The sequence below is a fragment of the Strix aluco genome, chromosome 4, assembly GCF_031877795.1.
Source record: "Strix aluco isolate bStrAlu1 chromosome 4, bStrAlu1.hap1, whole genome shotgun sequence".
Classification (NCBI taxonomy): Eukaryota; Metazoa; Chordata; class Aves; order Strigiformes; family Strigidae; genus Strix; species Strix aluco.
The window spans coordinates 32,082,264-32,103,362 of NC_133934.1; the positions used below are offsets into that span (position 1 = coordinate 32,082,264).

Sequence of the window (21,099 nt, forward strand, 5' to 3'; positions counted from 1 at the left end):
ATACTATACAGCTGCTTGGATCTAATTTTTTTTTGTACTCAGTTTACTGCCAACATCTTCCTTAAAAGAAGTATTCAGCTAGCTCCTAATGTGTAGCCTACAATATAACTGGGCTCCCTCCTGTGTCTGCTGCAATAGTGGCATTCCCTCAGAGTAATAAATATTCTCTGTGTAGCAATTAGGTTTAGGCATGATTGTAAATGCAAAGTTCAGAAGGTTGCCATTAATATTATCTTACATCCTTATTTCCTGTTGTCTTCATAGCTTAACATGTTTACTCTTAAATTAGAACATAATTAGCAAATCATATAGCTCATTTTTACTGAAAATAGCAGCTTGGCAAAATGTTTCCTATCATCTGGGTCTGACCTTCCCACAGGCTGTATACCCTGGAACAGCACACTGTAATAAGAGAAATCAGTTATTTTGGATCTAGGCCAAACACTAATTTCATTTCTCTGGCTGCCCCCCTCCTTTCCAGCTCTTCTCCCTGCTCTCCCCAGTAACACTCACATATGTGAGTTGGAGTTATGAAGTTGCAGTTGGTAAACAAAACAAAGACAAAACTGCTAAGAAGTTAATGAAAACATCAGTAAGTCATAGCATCTGGATCTCATCATCCACCTCTGACGTAAGGAAGATGTCCAGATGTTAGCAGAACTGTAGCAGTTGAAATATTTTGTGAGCAAAGCTCCTTCCAAACAATCAGACTTTCAGCAGTTTTTAGGAATGTTTCAAATATATAATGGTCTTTCAGATGTGCGAAATGTCTGCTTGGTGCCGAAAGAATATACAGTCTGAGGAGCCAGGTCTGGGAATTGGGAGCCCCCACTTTTGGGAAGTGAATACAAATGTTCAAAGAGCAGGAGAAGATGAGGCCTCCTGGTTGTCTGTCATAAGGAGAGACTTCTAGCAGAGACACAGTGCTGCTTATCTTGTGGTATCCAGCATTTAAGACTAGAGTTTAACAAGATTCACAATGATGAATTATGAAACTGGGCCTAAAGAGAGCAGACCATAATTTTCATCTTTCTCACTCATTTTTAATCCTTGTCTGACAAAGTGTACCACATACAATGCTTGCATGCTGAAAAGTATAAATGATGAGGCTGGTTTCCCAACAGGTGGTTGCCAGGTGTATTGTTTTTTTCCTTCCCCCCGTGTCCAAGCTGCCTGATGGAACAGTGATATTTTTCACATTACGGTGCTCATTCTCCATTTGTGGAGCGACACAACTGCTCAGTTCCTCTCAGACATGTTTTGTGGGCTGCTCTGGGTGTACTCCCTCCCTCCTTGGCCCATGCTTATAAAGAATGTTTGGAGTCCCTAAGAAAGCAGCAAAGTTTTTTCTAAAAATTCCTAATTGCTGAAGTGCCCTGGGACTGAAATCCTCTTATGCACATCCCTAAAATCCCAGGCACAGGACAGGACATGGGTTTGCTGGCTGATTGCTGCAGTCCTAGAATTGGCTATGATGACTATGGAAAAACAGAATGCTGAAAAAAAGGGTGTATTTCCATAATCCCCTCCAGCTGTTGTGACTTGAATGCATGAGGATTTTGCAGCAACCACTTTTATAATATGCTTAGCATACTGTGTACTTCTTATTGTAAACTTGGACAAAATAGTGCCATTGTTGTAGCCTGATTACAGAAATGATGGTGAGCTCCATGAAATAAATGTTTTAAATTTCACTAATGGAGGAAAATGTGAAAGTCGTAAATAAAACTTTCCAATTGTCCAGGCCCCAACAGTGCAATTTAGCTCTGCCGTAAGAAAATATCCATTACAAATACCCAAGGTGACAAGAGTATGCACACTTCCTTTTCCATATGAGTGCTCTAACCTCTACTGGTATCAGACTTCAAATTAGAAGCATGAGGGTTTTAGAAACAAGACATTCCAGCAGCTGAAAATAAACACCACCAGAATCATGATACAGGCAGCTACAATCATTCTGGCACTTCACTACATTTTCATATGGAGAGTGAGAAATCAAAAAAATAGAACATGGAACAAGAACCTAACGATGCCTTTAATTCCAAATGCCATTTTGAATAAGGATTTTGACTCAAGGAGTTTGCCTTAAATGAATTTCAGTCATTCCACAATAAAAACAGCAGTGTTAAAAAAAGCATATAATATTCTATATATCTTATTGGAAATTTAGAGTGGCAATATTTGAAAAATAGACAAGCATATGCTGTGTATGAAATGTATTGTTTCTGATTGCATTTGATGTCTGAATTCGAAAGATACGAAGAATTATAAATCACATGAAACTGATATTTTCTCCAAAAATTGCTTAAACTACAAGCTTGTTTAGTAATTACATGAATAACAACAAAGCTCTTGAGCACTCTCAAAGAGAGGAAACTAACATGATAAAGATATTTAACCATTCAACCAAAATAAATTACTAATGTTTAGCACTGGATTATGCTATACCTACTTTATTATACAAATAGCTTCTTTTGTTACTGGACAATTGTTGTTTACTGTTTTCCTGTTTCTTTTCCATAAATTACAGTCTATTTACAAGTACATATCAAATCAATACCTGACCATTCTCCACCTCATGGCAAGTGGCTGTTTTTAATATTTATATAATAACCTGAGTAAAACACCAAACTGATAGCAGGTTGTCTCCAGATTGGGGGTCAGTAATTTCCTAAAAATGCTCATACAGCCAAACAGTGATATATCTGAAGCTATATATCAAATGGTCTCAGGTTCTGCAACATATCCATTTTCTAAAATCTTATTTCACCTACACACACGGTAAATCTTTCTCCAATCTCAGAACAAAGCAAACAGTTAAAGCAGCAATTTCTCTTCTGCATGAATGTAAATTTTAGGGACAGGCAAAATGTGATGCAAAACACTTAACCTGGGGCTTTAAAAATTTCCCAAGGATGAACATTCCTTTCTTTGCTTCCTTTACTTCCTATAGATAGCTATATATATGTCTGAAAGTATAAGCAATATCTGGGAATTGTTGAGGAATGAGTAAGTCCAATACTCATAGATTTTGAAATCCATAAAAAGGCATGTTTTATGGCATAACAGTTAAAGGGAAAGTATAAGAGAAAACAGCAATTATAAGCTCAATGGAAATATAGGGATACTGATAATGGAAAACAAATTAGCCATCAGCAAGAGCAGGTAGTGTGTCGCAGATGCTTCCAGTGATCCTAGACAATTCATGCAAAGATTGATATGGCTAGTAGTAAGAAAAACTTAAATAATTATATAATCCCAGCTAATAATCATAAATTAAAACATAAAAGGTCTACTCAAAGGGGCCTGCAAAGAAACTCTTCGTAAGTAGATTCAAAATTAATCCAGCCTTTATTAAAACATGAAAACTAGATAAAAGCTGAGTGATAGGCTTCTGAAAGGAATCTGAATGGAAAAGAATTGTTTGATGGCATTACTTTTTCTGCAGTCTCTCTATGAGTTCTCTCTATGGGTACATCTTCAACAATAATTTACAAGGACATATATAATCTGTCCAGATGATTCAAACACTACAAAGTAGGCATAATGAGAAGTGGTCTGTTAGAGATCTTTGCAAATGAGCAATTTTTCATTTCTTTGGCAAGCAACAGAAAACAAAACCAAGAAAAGCAACGGTGACAAAAGCCCACTTTATTTTTAGTAGGCCAAAAGGTACAAAGTGAATTTAATTCTGGGGTAAATGAAATATTGTGAAGTTTTAGTGAACTTCAATTAAGAAAAAATTGACATAATTGAAAATTATAAATGGTAAGTAGGTAAATAAATAATATCATTTCAAATAGAAAAGTTGAAGGTTTATTTTTATAATACCATATCAGTAATGTTTTTTCCTAGACTTTCAATGACTAAGCCACTGCAGAAAAACTGGCGGTAATTCACCAAACCTAGACTACCAACACATTATTTTTTTCTGTCTCTAATACCAGATATTTCAGAAGATGATTTAGCTTTTTCATAATAATAAAAAAATTAATTTAAAAGAGAGGCATATGAGTAGTCAGTTGTACTCAGTGTCTGACCATGTTTTCTACGAAATCCTGGTGAAAATGAAAAATCCAGGACCTTTTAGTCATGTCATATGGTGGGCATAATGGATCTTAGTACAACGCAGATAAATGCTACACTGGGTCATCTACAGTCTATCATGCAGATAATTCAGCCAACAATGGAGGCACTAGGAGAAATCAGTCTACAATGTTTTGAGGATATGTATGTTTCAGAGCTGAGAATGATATTTGCATGCTCTGGGGAAGCTCACTCTGCACTGCTGCCCTTCTTGTGCATAAAATCCTGGTCTCTGTTGGGAGGTCTGTCTGCTGAAGAAGCCACAATGTGCTTCCCTTCCCAGCTGAGGATGTGGCCTGACATCAGTAAGGGGAATAAACTGGGTATTCCCAAGGAAACGGTTCTATTTCTCGTGAACATGGTAAGAGGAGAAGTTATAATTTTCATATTGACCATTTAGGCAATCTGGCAACTTGAGTCTCATTCTGTCCTCTTATTCTTTGCTGTTCTTTTCATTGCCCCAAATTGTATCCCATCTCTAATGGGCATTTTTGATGTCCCAGCAGTTGAAAATTCTTCCATTGTGTTTAGTGATTTATTTTCCACATTATAAGATTGCCAGACATGACTATAAACACGTGTCTAGATGTTCTTTGTCTGCGTAAACTAAGACAGAGGAGAAAAGACACCGAGTGGAAAACCATGAGCCATGCTGCCATCAAAAGTAGTCTGACCATGATGTGACTACACCGAGCCACAAGTCACTGCTCCTCAGGACAGGTATTTTATAAATATATACCATATTTATACAATATAACATATTTATAGAATAGTAATATTATACCATAATATGGTATAATAATATATCATATTTAGACAAGTGTGCTTGGCCCCAGCTGGCTGAACCACGGGATGTTCTGCCTGATGAGATGGCACACACAGTAACTCAGCCCTGGTGTTAGGGTTCAAAAGCAATATGAGGATGCTGCTCTGAGGTACTCTACCATGGCCAGGGTGGGATGGCATGCAGAGGTGATCTGAGAGGACAGTCCGTATTCGTCCCTTTACTGTGCCCGCTCAAAATCGAAGCATCTTTAGCTACAGTCTTTTAGTTCCATGCAATTTTAATAGCATTTTAAATACTTTTGATATTAGTCTAAGACTAATGCTACCTTTCTTTCGTGTCATTAAGACGACATGATCTAATGGAAGACATTTTCCATGGTATTTTCTCAGGGTATTTATAGGACGTAGATAGTACTGCCTGCTCGATGATTGTATCAGAATATATTGCATGATTTTCTATTTCTGTGTGCAGGCTGGCAGTTTTTTTAAAGGCAAAACATTTTTAGGATTACTTTTTCTTGAATATGCCATGAAGAACACATATTTCACATTTTATTCTCTTTTGCAAATATCATGTGTTTTTTTAAAGGTGTGTCGTGATAACACAAATTGCTGATCTAAGTGAATTTTTTATTTCAGTGTCATGACCCTTCTTTACCATTTTTAGGTAGTCAGCACTTTAAACTGCTGATATTCCAGAGAACAAACAGAACAGCGACACAACTTGTTGCTGTTTTGTTTCTCTTCCTGAGTCTCTGTTATTCATGAAGTATTTTCAGGAATACACCCTGATATCTACTCCAGTTACATACTGCACTGCTTATTGGGGGTTAGCCTCATGATTTTCTGACTTTCTGACTGACAGCAGCCCAAATATACTAATGGACTGACAAGCCTACATCACCAGCACAGCCTGGAAAATGGAACTGTCACTGCTTTTAAGGGTCCTCTAACATCTAAGCCTTGTTGATAAAAACTGTGACGGCTCACAACCATCTGCCAAATAGAATAAAAACATGCCGACCCTTATCAGCAGAGCTAAAGAGGCTAAAGGGTTCACGTTCACTCCTAGTTTCTAGGAATGTGACAGAGTCTCAAGAAATATAATTAGCAATTGTCTATCCCCCAAATATTTCACAATCATATGTAAAGTTAAATATATATGTTTATCAAGGCCTTTTTGTATCCTGATAAAACCTGCATATCTTCATATGTGGGTCACATACAGAAGGTATAAATTACATGTTACATATCATCATATGCTTTCCTATGTGAACTGATGAGAGGAAAACAATTTTATAGAAGACAGTTGGTAGTAGTTGTCTTATGTGGACACAGGCCAGAGGTACTTGGAGTTGATGCAAATGCCATTCTGAACTTAATGATAAATTGAAAAGCTTACTTCAGAGCATTCACATAAACATCTCTAGCAGGTGGAATGGAAACAAATGCCAGGGTAAACAAGTGTCCAGCTGACCGACAACACGCAGATTAAACAAAGGCTGACTTGGCCCCACCAGCTTCCCTTTTACAGATTTGTGTAACGTCCATGCCTTTTTAATCAGAATTTCTTTCTTGTTGGTACTCCTTCCACTGGAGTTTCAACAATATCCAGAACATCAGGACCTGTGTTGTGACTGCTGCCCCATGCCCTGCAGTCTTTAAGCTACCAAAGAAGTCCAGTTTTCTAACACACCCTTGAGACATGAAATGGACTATCCGGCTAGTCCAGTTTGCCATGGAAGAGAGGTTAATGTCCAGCACTGTCACAACACTACAATCTTTGTGACTAACTGCTGAGTACTAAAGTAATGTCCCCATCTCCTGTGATCATGAGGCTTTACTGTAAAACAGTGGTAAAGCTGAGGTCCCCTGCCCAGGACACTCACTATCCTTTGCCGTCTATGGGAACAGGCACAGAATTTATCCAGCCACTGACACAGTGGACAGAACAAGGTTTTTATGAGTTGCTCTAATTTAAAGCACGTTTTTGTCCCTGTGTTTCTTTATAGGCCATGGTCATTCACTGACTGATTACCTGATGTAATCAGTTTTGGAATCAGCACGCCATCACAAATGTCTGTTATGCACTTAGCTGCTCTTATTTCTCCAAAACATAAGTGCAGGAGAATGATGCAAAAGTTCAGTTTACATTAGTGAGCCATACGGTCTGCCTCTTGGCCATCTCATCCTTGATCTTATCATTATTCACATTTCTCCCCCCTCCTTCCCTCCCCTCGGGATAAACCGCCCCCACTCTAAGTATACAAACAAACCAAAGTGATCCCTCTGGCATGTCACACCCATTGTGCATTTCTGCTGCTTTTTCTGAAACCTCTAAATACCACAATAATAAAAGTAACAACCCCAGCAGGGTGAATGAGAATCATTCAATCTAACAGACAGACAATAACATAAGAGAAAAATAAAGCGAGTTAAATTATCTTCTCCTTCAGCCCTCTATTATGGTTTGCCTTGAGTTTTTTGAGTATTTGCAAGTCAATATAAAAATGTGAACTGTAACCATATAGTTGGCTGGTAATTTATATCCCAGAAGCCTAGCTCTGGCATACCTGACACTCACTTGGAGCTCACAGCACTGAAATCCTTGCCAGAGGAAATACCAGTAATCACTCAGTTCACAACCCAGATATTCCAACTGACACACTCCTTGGCTGCAAAACATTCTGTAACGCAACTCGCTGAAGCACATCACAGCAGTAAAGCACAGGGTCTGACCTAACAACAAAATAAAATGCCTCAGCACGCTTCAGTCTGAGGAGTTTGCCCCATAATATCAGACCAAAATTCACTGCTCCTTTTAATGGATGTTTATCTTATTTAGTTAGAGGAGCACATATAGTCCCACCATAGGCATAGCACTGAAGTAACATGACACAGAAACAAAAGGCTGGAGAAATATTTAGAAGCAACATTGCTACATTATGCAAATGATACCACTATTTACCATTATTGATTATGGTCCCTTATGAATCTTAAAATATGCTTATGTAATGTCCTTCTCACCTGCCAGTCGTCTGTCTCTCGTGTTTTTCCAGATAACATCCAAGGCTCTAGCAGTGGAGTCCCTGATATGATCACTAAATGATCTTCTCAGAGGGGCTTTCACTGGGTGATGCATAATGCAGATCGATCACGCATCCAGAGTCAAACGGCTGTAGCTTGACCCCAGGAAAAAGGGCATTCTTTGCCTGGGTATCTGTCTGAATTTCTCTTCGCCAGGCAGGCAGGTTGTTACTTTATATAATTTGTCATCAGCCTTGTGGAGCTTTTCCTTGAAGAGTCAGGCATTGCAGTTCTCACTGCGGATGCAGGAAAGCTCAGACTGCAGCCAGCCTACTGGAAAGCTGCCAAAATCTTACATCTGGAACAGTTTACAAATGAGCTAACGATACAGTCATTTAGATTTGGGGCTTTATTTGTGGATATCTATAGGATTCTAGCTTCCTGTTTAATCAAATAACTTACCAGGCACATACTTGCATGCTCATTTATTAGGATAATATTTCCCTGCTTAACTGATATTTCAGGTAATCTTTCATGTTTTGACATGAAAAAGGTAAGAAATAGAAAAGAGATAAAGTAATTTGAAGTATCTGCAGTTCAGGTATTTTATTTTGTTACCATATTTTTCTTGCATATCACCCTATCTGTGGCACAAAATAGGGCCTGATTCTGAGTTCCCTGTATGTACTACTTCATGCCAAATGCAGTAATGAAGGGATGGAAATACAAAAATGTGAGCGAAAGGGAAGAGACGAAAAAAGGAAAGGGAATGAGGCCTCCACATCTTTGCTGTATGGAAAGATAAAGGTCCCATAAATAAAAAGTTTATGCATGTAACTGAGATTAATAGTCACAGTAAATGAAGCCATTTGACATTGCTTATTTTGACCTTTTTAACTGATTACTGTGTCCTATGGCTTCCCTGAGTGAGAGAAGGAGGAATAAAAGGGTAGCTGAGACTCTCCTTCCCTTCCTAATATTATGCATGGTAATGTGTGAAGAGGTGAGAGATCCCAGCCTAAAAACCTGATCCCCTTTGTTATCAGGGAAGGCAAGAACTGTTAAATAAAGTTGTCTTCATGTTAATTCAAGGTGGAGTACCAGCTACAGCTGTTAAAATCAGATACCATTATTTTCCTGAGAAGTATTATGTTATCATTAAAATTGATTGATTAACTTCTCCCAAGGTTGGCACACAGATCAAATTACAGAATCACAAGTTTCAGCCTGTGAATTTCCACTCCCTTTGAATTCCTTCCTAAGAACAAAACAGTTTTTCTTCTAATTCTATACTAGATATTTATTTCACACTTTCTTATTTGTTGCAACTTTTTTCCAGTGCTTTCTCAGTTCCCTTCATTTTCACTAATCCTCACTTCCTTTAAGACAAATCATGATCTCATTCCAACAATGAAAAGAAATTTCTGCGATTTCCAATAGTGTAAGAATTGTCTCACCATCTATTTAATGCAGATCATAATTTCTTCCCATCTAGGCCTTCATTTTTATAGAGCATCTGCAAACACTAATGTCCTGTGTACATCTTTGAACAAACCAAGAGCAACAAAGGATCTCTACAGTTTGCGGTTGCTTTCCTCATTACACCCCTCCTACTTTTTGAGGCTGGATAGAGAAGGAAGCAGCCTAGAGAAATTCAGTATGATTACATACTCTTGAAATGCGTGGTTGGATTTTTCTTTTTTTTTTTTTTTTTTTTAAATTATTCTGGCAAAACTTCCTTGTAGAGCAAGTGATGATGCTTACACAGGCAAATGCTGTCATGATGACCAGAGCGTAATCTATCTATCTACTCTGAAACACATACACCCTGTTCAGGTGACATCTGCCATTGTTTCTATTAGTGACCAGCTCAGAAGACTGCTAGTTCATTTTCAAATGAGGATGCAGTAAGCAGTATCTAAACCTGGAGCTGAATGTGTATACCTCCATATTTCAGCTGAGTACCACTGTCAGAGGAGAACAGAAGGCAATAAGGGATAAGGCAGTCTCAGCAGATTTTTAACTACCAGTGGCTATGTCTATGTTACCAACAACATGGCCCAGAAAGAGTGGATTTATACAGCAAAATAAATGGTACCAAGGTTCTGACACATGTCGAGGTGGGGTTACTTTGAACTAGGTCTACCTGGGTCTCATGAACTGAATGAATCCTCACCAGGAGTTGGAGATCACAGGCGCATTACCAGGGTGCATCTTCTGGCTTAGTTTCATCTGAAAGCCATCCAGTTCACATGCTCCAAGACTACTTGGAGATATGAACCAAAGAGCGGAGTTGGGAGATCCTTTTCAAGAGCGTATGCCTGGTCCAGGCTAAAATGTCAATAAAAACACACCCACCATTATTCACTTTAGCAGCTAAACCAACTTTTTAAAATTTAAAAATAAAAAGACCAATATATACATTGCTGATCAGGGTTTTATTCTTTGAGAGTTATGGTAGGTTCTGTTAAACATGGAGATATGTCACAGCTCAAAATATTTAAAAGATTTGGTGCAACCAGTTCAACAAAATGGGCTGAAAGATGTCAGAATGACCCAATAAAGAGCAAAGGAGGAGTAAAGATAAACTGTAACAAAGCAGAGGAAGATGGCTAAGGTAGTCTGCTTGTCTGATGTTACAACACATAAAAATGGTTAATCTAAGTAAGATTGTGTAAAGAATTTAATTAAATGTCATAAAATTCTTAATGGCCCATGGAAAGGAAAACAATTAGGTATAGATATGCTAGAAACATGGACAGGAAATAAAAGGACATTAATTTTATAAAAGCATAGACTGAAGGATCTAACGAGGAAGACAGTTAAAAGCAAATATATACAAAGAAGGAAATTTGAGAGGCACGACATTTGCTATGGTCATGGGAGTTTTCCATGCAATATAAAAGTATAAAATTATTTTTAAATCATGTTAAAAGGGGGCATCAGAGCAGAGCTGTGCTTCAGTCTCTATTCTTGTATTATTTAAGTAACACCCCTTGTGGAACAATACACTCAGTTTTGGTCTGGACTTCTCAATACCCAGAAGATACTGAAAAGGCTTTCACAAAACCCAGTGTGCTGGGATACTGGCAGCTGGTGGCAGCAGGGCCACGGTGGCAGCAGCTCTTAGTTCTGTGCTGGGAAACACCTGTGGCATTCAGGGGAAAACTACTGAGCTGCCACAGCTGCTGTGCCATTATCTGATACTCATGTTGAGAGCTCTACACTGCATCTCAGGCAAGCTCCTCCCATGTTCCCAAACATGGCTCTGTGTTTGGAGAAATGCCACTGCCCAAATAATAGTTGTTCATGTAGAGATATTTTGCCTTTCAGCTCAGACATATTCCCTCTCTCCTTGCAGATGTAGCTGTTTGTGAGGAGACATCTACCTGAATCACACGCCTGCAGTTACCTCCGGATTGTTTGTATGGAAAAGCTTTCTCCATTTCTCTGGTAAACTCATGCTCACAGTCTGAACTGAGAGAGTATGCCACTGATGCCAAGTACATTTGTACAGACCTCAGCTGGTGAATCTCTGATATTTGTCAACATGAATGCACTAGATTAATTTATGGGGAAAGGTGTTAAAACAAATAGTTAAATTGGAGCACTGGGAATGACATTTAAGGAAAAACATTTTAATGGTGAGATTATTGACTGGCAAAGAAAATGTTTTCAAAGAAAATGGCAAAATGTTTTGCTGCTCTATTCGAAAATGTACTGGAAAATCTCCTGAAAACAAATATCTTCCTTTAGCTGGGAAATGGCCTATGCACCTTTCCATACATCTACAATTCAATTAGCTGTATACAGGTACTAAACCAAAATGCATGCAAAAAATAAGCAAAGTCCTAACCCCCAACCAACATCTAAGTACAATTTATGATGCAGCTCTATGTCTTGGCTTCACTATGTCTGGAAACTTAAGGAAGATCACCAGCAGGCACAGGTTTTGTGTGGTGATCACAGTCATGGTGCAGTCAATACTCCAGCTATCTTCCAGATTTATTTTACTTTATTCAGTATTTTCTGTTCAGTGGCTGAGATGAAAAGAACCCAAAGAAATTCTTATGCTCAAAAGGTAAACTGGTTGGATCAACAAAGATGAGTGCTGGACTAAAAATAATATGACAGGAATCTGAAGGAGAGTGATCTGTTGCTGACAAGAGGGGAATGCAGCAGTCAGTGTTTGGGGAGAAAGGTGATAGTACACCCTCAGGAAAGAGGTGGCTGGACACACGTGCAGAGTAGCATGCATGCCCAGGGAAGAGTCTTTGCAGAATTCCAGAGGCAAATATTTATAGGGGCTACATCCCTACCTGCCTGCTCAGGCAGCTTGGAGCTGGGCTGAGCCCTGCCCTCCTAGCACTCCCACCAGCCAAGATCAGCCTTGCCACTGCTGCTCCCAGGACAGGGTCTTTCCTGTTACCCAGGCCTAGCCCACCTCTCAACTGCAGTCACTGACTTCTCCCACTTAATTTTTCAGAAATTTTTTTTGAAATGTCTTGTTAATGTAAGCAAAGCTGTGCCTCTTCAATCTTCCCCTCAAGACTGGATCTACTTGTAAAGTGCTGCTCATCATTCTTAAACACATTGTTCTAAACCAGCTGAGGCCAGAAGGCAGAGGCTAATTCCATATAACCTTACTGCTCTTCAGCAGTTCAAGCTGAAGGATCTAAGCTTGCCAGACATATCTGTTTTCTGTCCCTTAGTGGTTCTGTCCATACTTTGGTCTGCAAAGATAACATTAAAGATCCTTTTTCCTCTTTAAGGCAAAGAGCAGACAGAATGCGTCAGGTAATAGGATGGGTGGGAATGGTGATCTCATTTTTAGTTCTGGCAGCATCCAGCTCCTAGGAAGTAAACAGTTATGCAAGCCTCACTCTCTTCAGGCTTGCTCAAAATGCATCAACTTCCCTTCTGAATGTTTATGAATGTGCAAATTCTCATGTTTATCTCTGGTTCATCTTGTGATTCTGGCCCCTTGAGTCTGGAAGGATGTATGCATCCAAAATATGCATAGCCAGTCAGAGACACATAATTTTTTAAACACGCTGCCAGTTTGAGCTTTGCTGTGACCTCCATAGGGTCTGCAACAAATGGTATAGCAAATTCAGACCATCTCCACTGGGTGGTCTATGCAGCTTGCCTGATCTGATGCATGCAACCATCTTTTCCCTTGTAACAGAAACAGAAAGGTAATGTCATAACTCTCCAAAAGTATCACAAAACAAAAGAATGATTTGGAATTAAAATTTTAGGTCTAATTAAAAATGCCTGCTGGGCACGTAGCATGTGTCACTGTTTCATCTCTCAGCAGATGTCTCCAAAAACTCTCTAGGAGATCAGACTGGAAAAGGAGTCCTTTGAATTTTGACTTTGACATGTGTTGCTTTCCAAAAGAAAATCTGGTACTGCAACATCTGCAGTATGTGAGAAATCTGATACATATCAGATCTTTAGACAAGAAGCAGCCACCAATCTGAGGAGACTGTAAAGATTTAGAGAAATTCCTACAGAAAGACAGGCAAATAAAATGTACTTTGTTGAAATAGAAGAGTTGCAACAGAAGCTTGACAAATCTCAGCAAAATGCTTGATATGACAAAGCCACATCTGTATTCAATTTGATTTAGTTTAAAAAAAAAAAAATCTCTGTTCTTCGATCAGATAAGGTAAAAAATATTCAGAAGTTTCATTTAGCACATAGGTGTCCTTTTGAAAGGGTTCAAACAGCTGGGCAATTTGTCCTATGCACTACTTTCCAGTGCTCAGCTTTCCCCATGCCTCTTGGTGGAAGGACTTGGTGGAAGGACTTGACCTGTTGCTGCTTTCATGGACTTTTCAGTGTCTAAACATTGAAGACTTCTGATGAAACACTGAGAAGATATTGTCAAAATATCTACCTTAATTGCCTTTTGTTGTGTGATGGGTTTATGTAAACTAAATAGAGTAGCTTTCTATTATACATTTATAAGTTTCAAATGAAACATGAGCCTAAATACACACTAACAATATTTAGCAAACTTCATGGTGTGATTATGGCCCTACTTTGTGAAGAACCCCATAGCTTAACTGGAGTTCTGTGCACTTCAAAGTGTAAGCTTATCTGGTTGTTTCTGAACTGCTGTCTCACTATCACTGTGTGCTCCAAAAATAATAAATAAACCAACACAGAAAAGCAGAAAGCATTTATAATCACAGCCATAAATACAAAATAATAAGTGACTGAATAACTTGAAAGAAGATATACTTCCACTTTCAAATGTACATTGTTCCTTATTAACCTGTTTTCTGATGTAACTGGTTAAAAACTATCCTTACATTATTAGAAAACCCAGTTTGCCCCTGCTGCCAACTGTTTTCTGAAATACTGCATGTTAATGAGAAAAAATGTGACATTGGTAAACACTGGTGCCATAGTTTAAAATTCAAATGAGAAATGAAGTGTTAAAGCTTCATTCTGTTTGGCCATATGTGAGGCACCTGCTCAGAGAGGTTTATGGAAGTATTAATCTATAGGGGTGTTCAAACACTTCCAAATACCTAACCTGAGTTGTACAACTTTCTCGTTATATCTCTTTCATACAGAATAGTTGATGGCAGTAAGCTGTGAACTGAGATTAGTTTTCAACATTAGCCATCTGTTATGTTTTACCACAGCAAAATAGTATTAAACAGCATTGTTTCTTCTTCCTTCACAGTGACCTGACATGCAAATGGCCCATACTGGGATATATTTTTGTCAACTGAGTAATACATTACAGCTTGAGTGGTCCCATCAGTCGGATTAGGGCAGGATGAATAAAATTTCATAGAATAAGACAGATGGCCTAAGGTACATCTTTCTTTCCAGTGGAAATGCAAATGTGGCTGTATGTGAAACTGCAATAATAGAAAATTGCAAATCCCCCCAAAAATCCCCAAAGCGAACAGCCCAACACTTCCCAAACAACTCCCTATTGTTACTCCCTATTCAAATTCTGTCTCTGTAATTTTCTTTCATAATTAGCAATTTTCCTTCCTTGTCTTCTATTTTTTCTCTCGCCCACTCTCTCTTTCCCTCGCTCCTGTTTGTGTTTACCTGGTCATACTAAGATGCTGAGTTCCCTGGATTAAAGGTCTTCCTCTTTAGACATCCCTTGTACAAAATGGCACAATACTAAGAAGATGTTAAAGCAACAAAGTCTTTGAAGTTGTCTGCAATGACTGACATGAAGACTGATTGTGAATAAAACCAATTTTCTTGTAAAACATGATTCAATCAGTTTAAAATAATCTAGTGGTGGCTGGCTGGTGTCTGTGTACAGAGCAGTGAGCAGAACTGGAGTGTGGGGAGTGTTATGCGAGCCGGCCTCACCTAAGTCAGAGGGTGAACGGGGCGATAATTCAGAGTACAGACTGAGATCATTCTGAATGAGAGATCAAAGAGCAGCAAGAAATTTTAAACCAAAGAAAAAGTCCCAGTATTTGCAGGGTAGGATGGACAGAGCTCATTCCTAAGAAGATTCAGTGAGGTTTAGGGGGCTCATGTAAGTCATCTTCATTAGTACAGCCCTGTGTAATGTGTGTTTTAAGTGATATAAAGAGGTTGAGCTGTCCTCCGCTTTCTCATGCCTGCTGCTGCCATTGCAGCACTGTGAAACACAGTGTCTACAGAAGATTTGTTTGTCATGGGGAAGACAAGCAGGATGTAACCCTCCCTGAATTGCTGGTTTGTGGCCTCAGTGGCAGAGAAGACGGAGAAAAACTGGAATTTTCATAGGAAGCACTGACATAGGAAGTAGGAACCAAACTGAATCTAAACATTTGGATAGCTATTGGAACAGACCCTCAATAGATTTAAAGATTTCACTAATTAAAGCACTGTTGGACAGTTTGTGAATGGTAACTTCTCCTTGCTCCATTTTCATGCAAATGTTCATTTACGTAGTTAGATTGGGGATTTATTTTTAACACTGCCTAACTTCTCAGACTCCGGGTTTCAGTTTCTGGTATCTGCCATTATTTAATTGTTTGTCCTGGAGTTGTCTGTGCCATAACTTCTTTGAGATGCTTTATTTATATGTTCATTTTAAATCCAGTGTTTTGGGAAAAATGAATGAAAGAATATGTTATTTTCCTAATGTTGAAAAATTCTAACAAGTTTTCCTTAAATACTTGATAATGTTTCGGTATGGGGATGTGCGCTTTTGTAGACATATTCCTTTTTTCATCTTTCTGAAAGTCCATTTGTTGTAGCCATTGGCAAGCCTCCGAGAAACTATTTCACAGCAGTTCTGCAATGTTGGATGTTAGCAACCAACAGCTCAGGAGATATCTTCTCACCTGGGATATATACAGCCCAGGAAGTCTTTGCAAATACGCCCTGGGCTGCTGCCAGCCCCGCAACAGGTTGCCTGAATGACAGAACCCATCTCACCTGGGCTTTTACTGACCCCACTGCTTCATCTCACAAAAGGGTGGAAGATGGTTGATCCCTCATCAAATGTAAAACTGAATGAGAAAGTTGTTTTGGGGTTGTGAGGGAAATTGGTATACACAGCTTGTGAAGCAAAGGCAGTAACAGAGGGAGAGATGCAAGGGGAGGAGAGAGCAAGTGTGTAGTTTTAATTTCATGCCTCCATCTGGCAATTAAAATTCAGCTATTACATAGCAAGTGCGAACTTTCCTTATGTCCTGCTCTGATGGAGTGAAATAAATGTTGGAATAGAATAAACATAATTTTAAACAATTATCTTTGTATTGAACAGATTTTTTTTTCAGGATATTTGTTACAATTATATTACTTTTTTTTTTTTTTAATAAAAAAGAAAAACTGATACTCCATTAAGTGTTGTGTGTTATTTTGTAGGATGTCTTTCTTCTGGCGTTCGTTATTTCAACTGAAGTCCTGCAATAACTGCTGATTACAAGTTCTAGTGCCTAATCTTTAAGAGATAAAGAATCTTAATGTTTCTCTTCATCTCTTGTAAGCTTAATGTTTCATAGATGCATTAAAGCTTTATGAGGAGTGTCAAACATAATTATCCTGAAGATTAAAGCAGTCATCATATCAACTGAAAGATACATTGTTATCCATAATAAAGCCTTTATGAATGATGAATGTACACAGCATACCTTAAACACAAAGGAAACTTCAAACTACAGCTAACATTATTAGATGTTAATGTTTCATATTTACTCCATGAAGTTAGCAACACTATTAGAGGTTTTAATGAGACACTGGTTTGCTTTTCTAGGAACTGGATTCCTTCATAGCTTTATTTAATTTACTTCACAGCTAATTAGCCAAAATTGCATCTGCATGCACTTTGCTGTTCCTGCCGGCATCTGATTTTAGACATGGCATATCTGCCCTCTGTAGCATCACTACAGTGCATGGAAAGTCTTCACTTAGAGTCAAGGTTACTACACTGCTATTGAGGGCTGGGTGGGGAAGAACAGTGAGCTTTAAGTAGCTGGTTTTGGGACCAGGAGGCTGATAGGGTAAGATACAGCAGTACTTAGCCTAACTTTTAGGTTGTGAGATTAGCTACTGGTTGGCAAGTTCCCTGCTTCAGGAGGGCATTTCATTATAATGTTTAACAAACTGTGCGCTTCTCAGACTCAAAAACAAGGTGAAATCATGAACCTTATGTTGTGTTTGTAGGGCTGACACCCTGACCTGTGTTTTACTATAGGTCTATATCTGACCTAATATTGTTTTATTGTAAAGTCAAATAATTTTGAAAAGTAAGAGATATATGGTGGTATTCCCATATGAACTGGGTCTGAATTAAGATTATTTGCTCTGGTCTTCATTCTGAAAATACTATAGTCATTTGTTGTTAAAAAGATATCTAGATGATGAGGTGGGTTACGCAGGAGAACCTAAAATTCTGTTTATTTTTGGTGAAAAAATTTTCAGACACATTATTACAATACTGAATTTATACAGTTCTTAAAATAGGAAATATGAGTCTTGTACTCAGGTTCAATGCAAGATATTAATGGTTCTGGAATAATCAAAATTAGGCCTTGAAAAAACATGAATATCTAAAATAGCAGTAGCAACACATACACAGAAAACCTACTTACAAATCTTTATGTACACTAGAAACAAGTAAGTACAAGTGTTTCTTTAAGTTCTTCATAACAGAAGGGGTGAGGGAAACAAAGAGCTTGTGAAATAATGGAGAAATTACTTAATATTTATGAGTAGATGTGTAGAAATTCCTAGGAAAAATATTGTAAGTGGAAGAAGGGAATAAAACACTCCTCAAAGAAGTTGAGGAAGCAAACAAACAAGAAGACAAAGCCTATATCTGAGATTGATAGATTAAAGTAATATTTTAAAGGTATGTTTATTAAAAAGTATTGCAGTAATGGTGAAAGGATATATCTCTCAAATGTTCGACTGAGAAGCGTGGTAAAATGTGTGGCATTTCTTTTTTTACTATTCTTGATGTTTTAGTCATAATATTAAGTATTTTGCTTACCTACATAGTAGAAAAAACTATTCTTTACATTCTTGGTATTTCTATAAAAAGCAACCACATATACTCCGTTTAGCACAAATTAATCCCTTCTTGAATGCAGCATGTAGTTTTAGACTCTCCAGTACCATGAAGATGTCAACAAGTTTTGAAGGAATTCAGATAACAGCAACAGAAATGATTAAGGGGCTGGAGAGTTTAATTTATGAGGAAAGATTAAAACATGTTCTGCTTAGCCAAATGACAGCTAATAATGCAAGGGGAGAGAAATGATAACAGCCTACAAGTATTTAAAGTGTGAGCACACCAAGAAAAGCGTGGAAGTGTTTAAGGTGGTACGAGATTTCAAAACACTGACCTGACATTGAAGAGAGTGTTGTATTTGTGTGTTTGTGTAATGTTTTTCCTCCAAACTAGGACTAATTAATCTGTGGAATTTATGTAAAGACAAAATAAATGTGAGTACAAAATCAAGGAAAAAAACCTGTGCAAATGTAAAACAGAAGGATGCATATATCAGCTATGGTGCAAGTCCTCAATATAGTATATATTTAAACGTAGCCGTTAGCAAGATCAAAATTGAAATAGCAAGATTTAATATGATGAATGAGCAGAATATAATACTAGAGGAAGCATATATCAATATCATAGTTCATACCCTCTTTAGAAAGAACTGACCCTGAAAGTAGGTTTACTTAGCTCAGAAAGTTTTGCAACCCCTTGATAACCTGCTACCCCTTCCCTGCGAAAAAGGACCTGCTATTCAGACATAAAATTTGTCACATCAAAACTTCAGCCTTACCAGCCTTGAAAGGCTAACTGAAACAGCAGACGCCCTATGGATGCTTTTTCATGGGCTAAATCAGTTCAGCTTTCTTTGCTCCTATTGACAGCTTTCTGAAGGCATTACTATAGAATTAGTGTGTCTTTAGGTGACATTTGAAGGAAAACCAGGAGATTTTTTTCCTGTCAATGACACTGTAATACTTTACGTATAAGGAACCAAATTAAAGAGAAACATTAAAATTCTTTAAAGATGATATGAAAGGTTGGCATTTTTACAAGGATGTTGCTAAGTTTTTTTCAATCCAAACATACTACCCTTTAGTCAAGTAGTAAGAAAGATTGTGGATGTGGGCCAAAATAAAATCCTTATTTACATTCAGTAAAACTTCCTCCATAAATTATAGGAGAAAATGCTGTACTCTTGTACAACAAGGAAGTACACCCTTCTGGTGTACTCTTCTTGAAAGACTGATTCTAGACTGCTTGTTTGAAATTTGGACTTGATAGTGGAATGAGCAGCTGTCAGGATACTGATAACAAATTTGAGCTTGGCTAACTGTTCATAAAAGTCAGAAATAAACCAAATGTATTTCAAAAGGTCAAAACTTAATCTATACTGTATATGAAAATGCATAAGAAAAACCAAAGGGGTAATTAAAAAACAGGTTTTAATATGTCTTCAATATTAAACAAGCTTTGAAGGCTCTGTCCCTACAAAGTCATGACAGCTCTGAGTTTCAATTAATAGGATTACATTCAGTTACTACTTTTTTTGATGTTGAAAACTTCCTCCTCTGCGTAAGAACTGTAAGATTTCAGCATCTGGATAACCAAATTACTAAACAACACATTCTGGCAGCTAGGTTTAAGAATAATGTAGCATTTTGAATAAACTTTCAAAAAAGGTCTCAGATATGTCCTTGTCAGATATTGAAAATTAATTTAGATCAAAGTTATATTAGTTAGATCCTGGATTTCAGACTTGCAAGATTAAAGATCTTTTATTAGTCTTCATCCAGGGGAATCATGCCCTTTTTAAAGCTTACCATGCTTTGGAGGTGAGAAGACTGCAGAAAAAGTGTTTTCACTCTAAGTTCAAATTAAGACCTTTATACACATCTTAGGCATCTATGCACATGCCCTCGTTACAATGTTTTCAGTAAAGCACTACTGATCACCAACCAAAAACATGGTGTATATATAGTTCTCATACCTACTTATGAAATATTAAACATATCTCACCAAAACCCCCTGTATATTTTGATCCTTAGTAGTTATGGGTTTTTTTTGTCTAAGAGGCAATATGAAGTAAATGTAAATGTATTTCAAATTAAATATATTCTATTTTACCAAGGAAGTCTAGGTTATCTCCAGTTTTTAAAATATTGTAATTTCTTAAATTTCTTCCATAAGCCCTGCTTACTTGTCATGTCTAACTTTATGCTTGTTGCAAAACTTCATATTCCGGAGAAGGTTAGATGTTTCTGCACCATTTTATGGAAAAATGGACTTTTTTTCCTTGTGACTTTCACACTGTTGTGCATGGTGTGTAAATACAAGAAGGAATGTGTGGAACACAGAGAAGGTCATGCAAACTTTTGCAATTGCTATATTCAGTTTATCAGTGACAATTACCCCATGAAAAGAGCTCTCAGAAAAATAATGGCATACCAGCTGCTAACTCCTAGCATCTACGCAGCAAGGAAGCTCAAAAAAGGCTAGATAAGTGTGAAGCTGAAACTTGAAACAAAAAACTGAACTGTGCGTTAGCAGCAAGCACATGTGACCTTGGGTCCATTCTGCTCCTCCTTGCCCAAGAACCAACGTGCTGGATTCCTGTTGGGCAAAAGATGCTGACTCTGAAACGGTGTCTAGTGTTACTGTAAACACATATTGCTTTTACAGTTCCCAGCAGAGCTCTCTCTACATGACGGTTA

The 21,099-nt window shown here is 37.8% G+C and overlaps 1 protein-coding gene across 5 annotated transcripts in view; it reads right to left on the minus strand.

The window, feature by feature from the left end:
* DLC1 (DLC1 Rho GTPase activating protein) overlaps positions 1 to 21,099 on the minus strand; it is a 254,930-nt gene that overhangs the window by 95,866 nt on the left and 137,965 nt on the right. Inside the window, exon 1 of one of the 5 annotated variants that reach the window (XM_074822638.1) lies at positions 7,900 to 8,085. The exons of the other annotated variants lie outside the window; for them this stretch is intronic. Within the exon in view, the coding sequence (XP_074678739.1) occupies positions 7,900 to 8,014 (115 nt within the window). The 5' untranslated portion in view covers positions 8,015 to 8,085. Of the gene's footprint in view, positions 1 to 7,899; positions 8,086 to 21,099 lie in introns of those variants that run through there. 5 annotated transcript variants of the gene reach the window in all.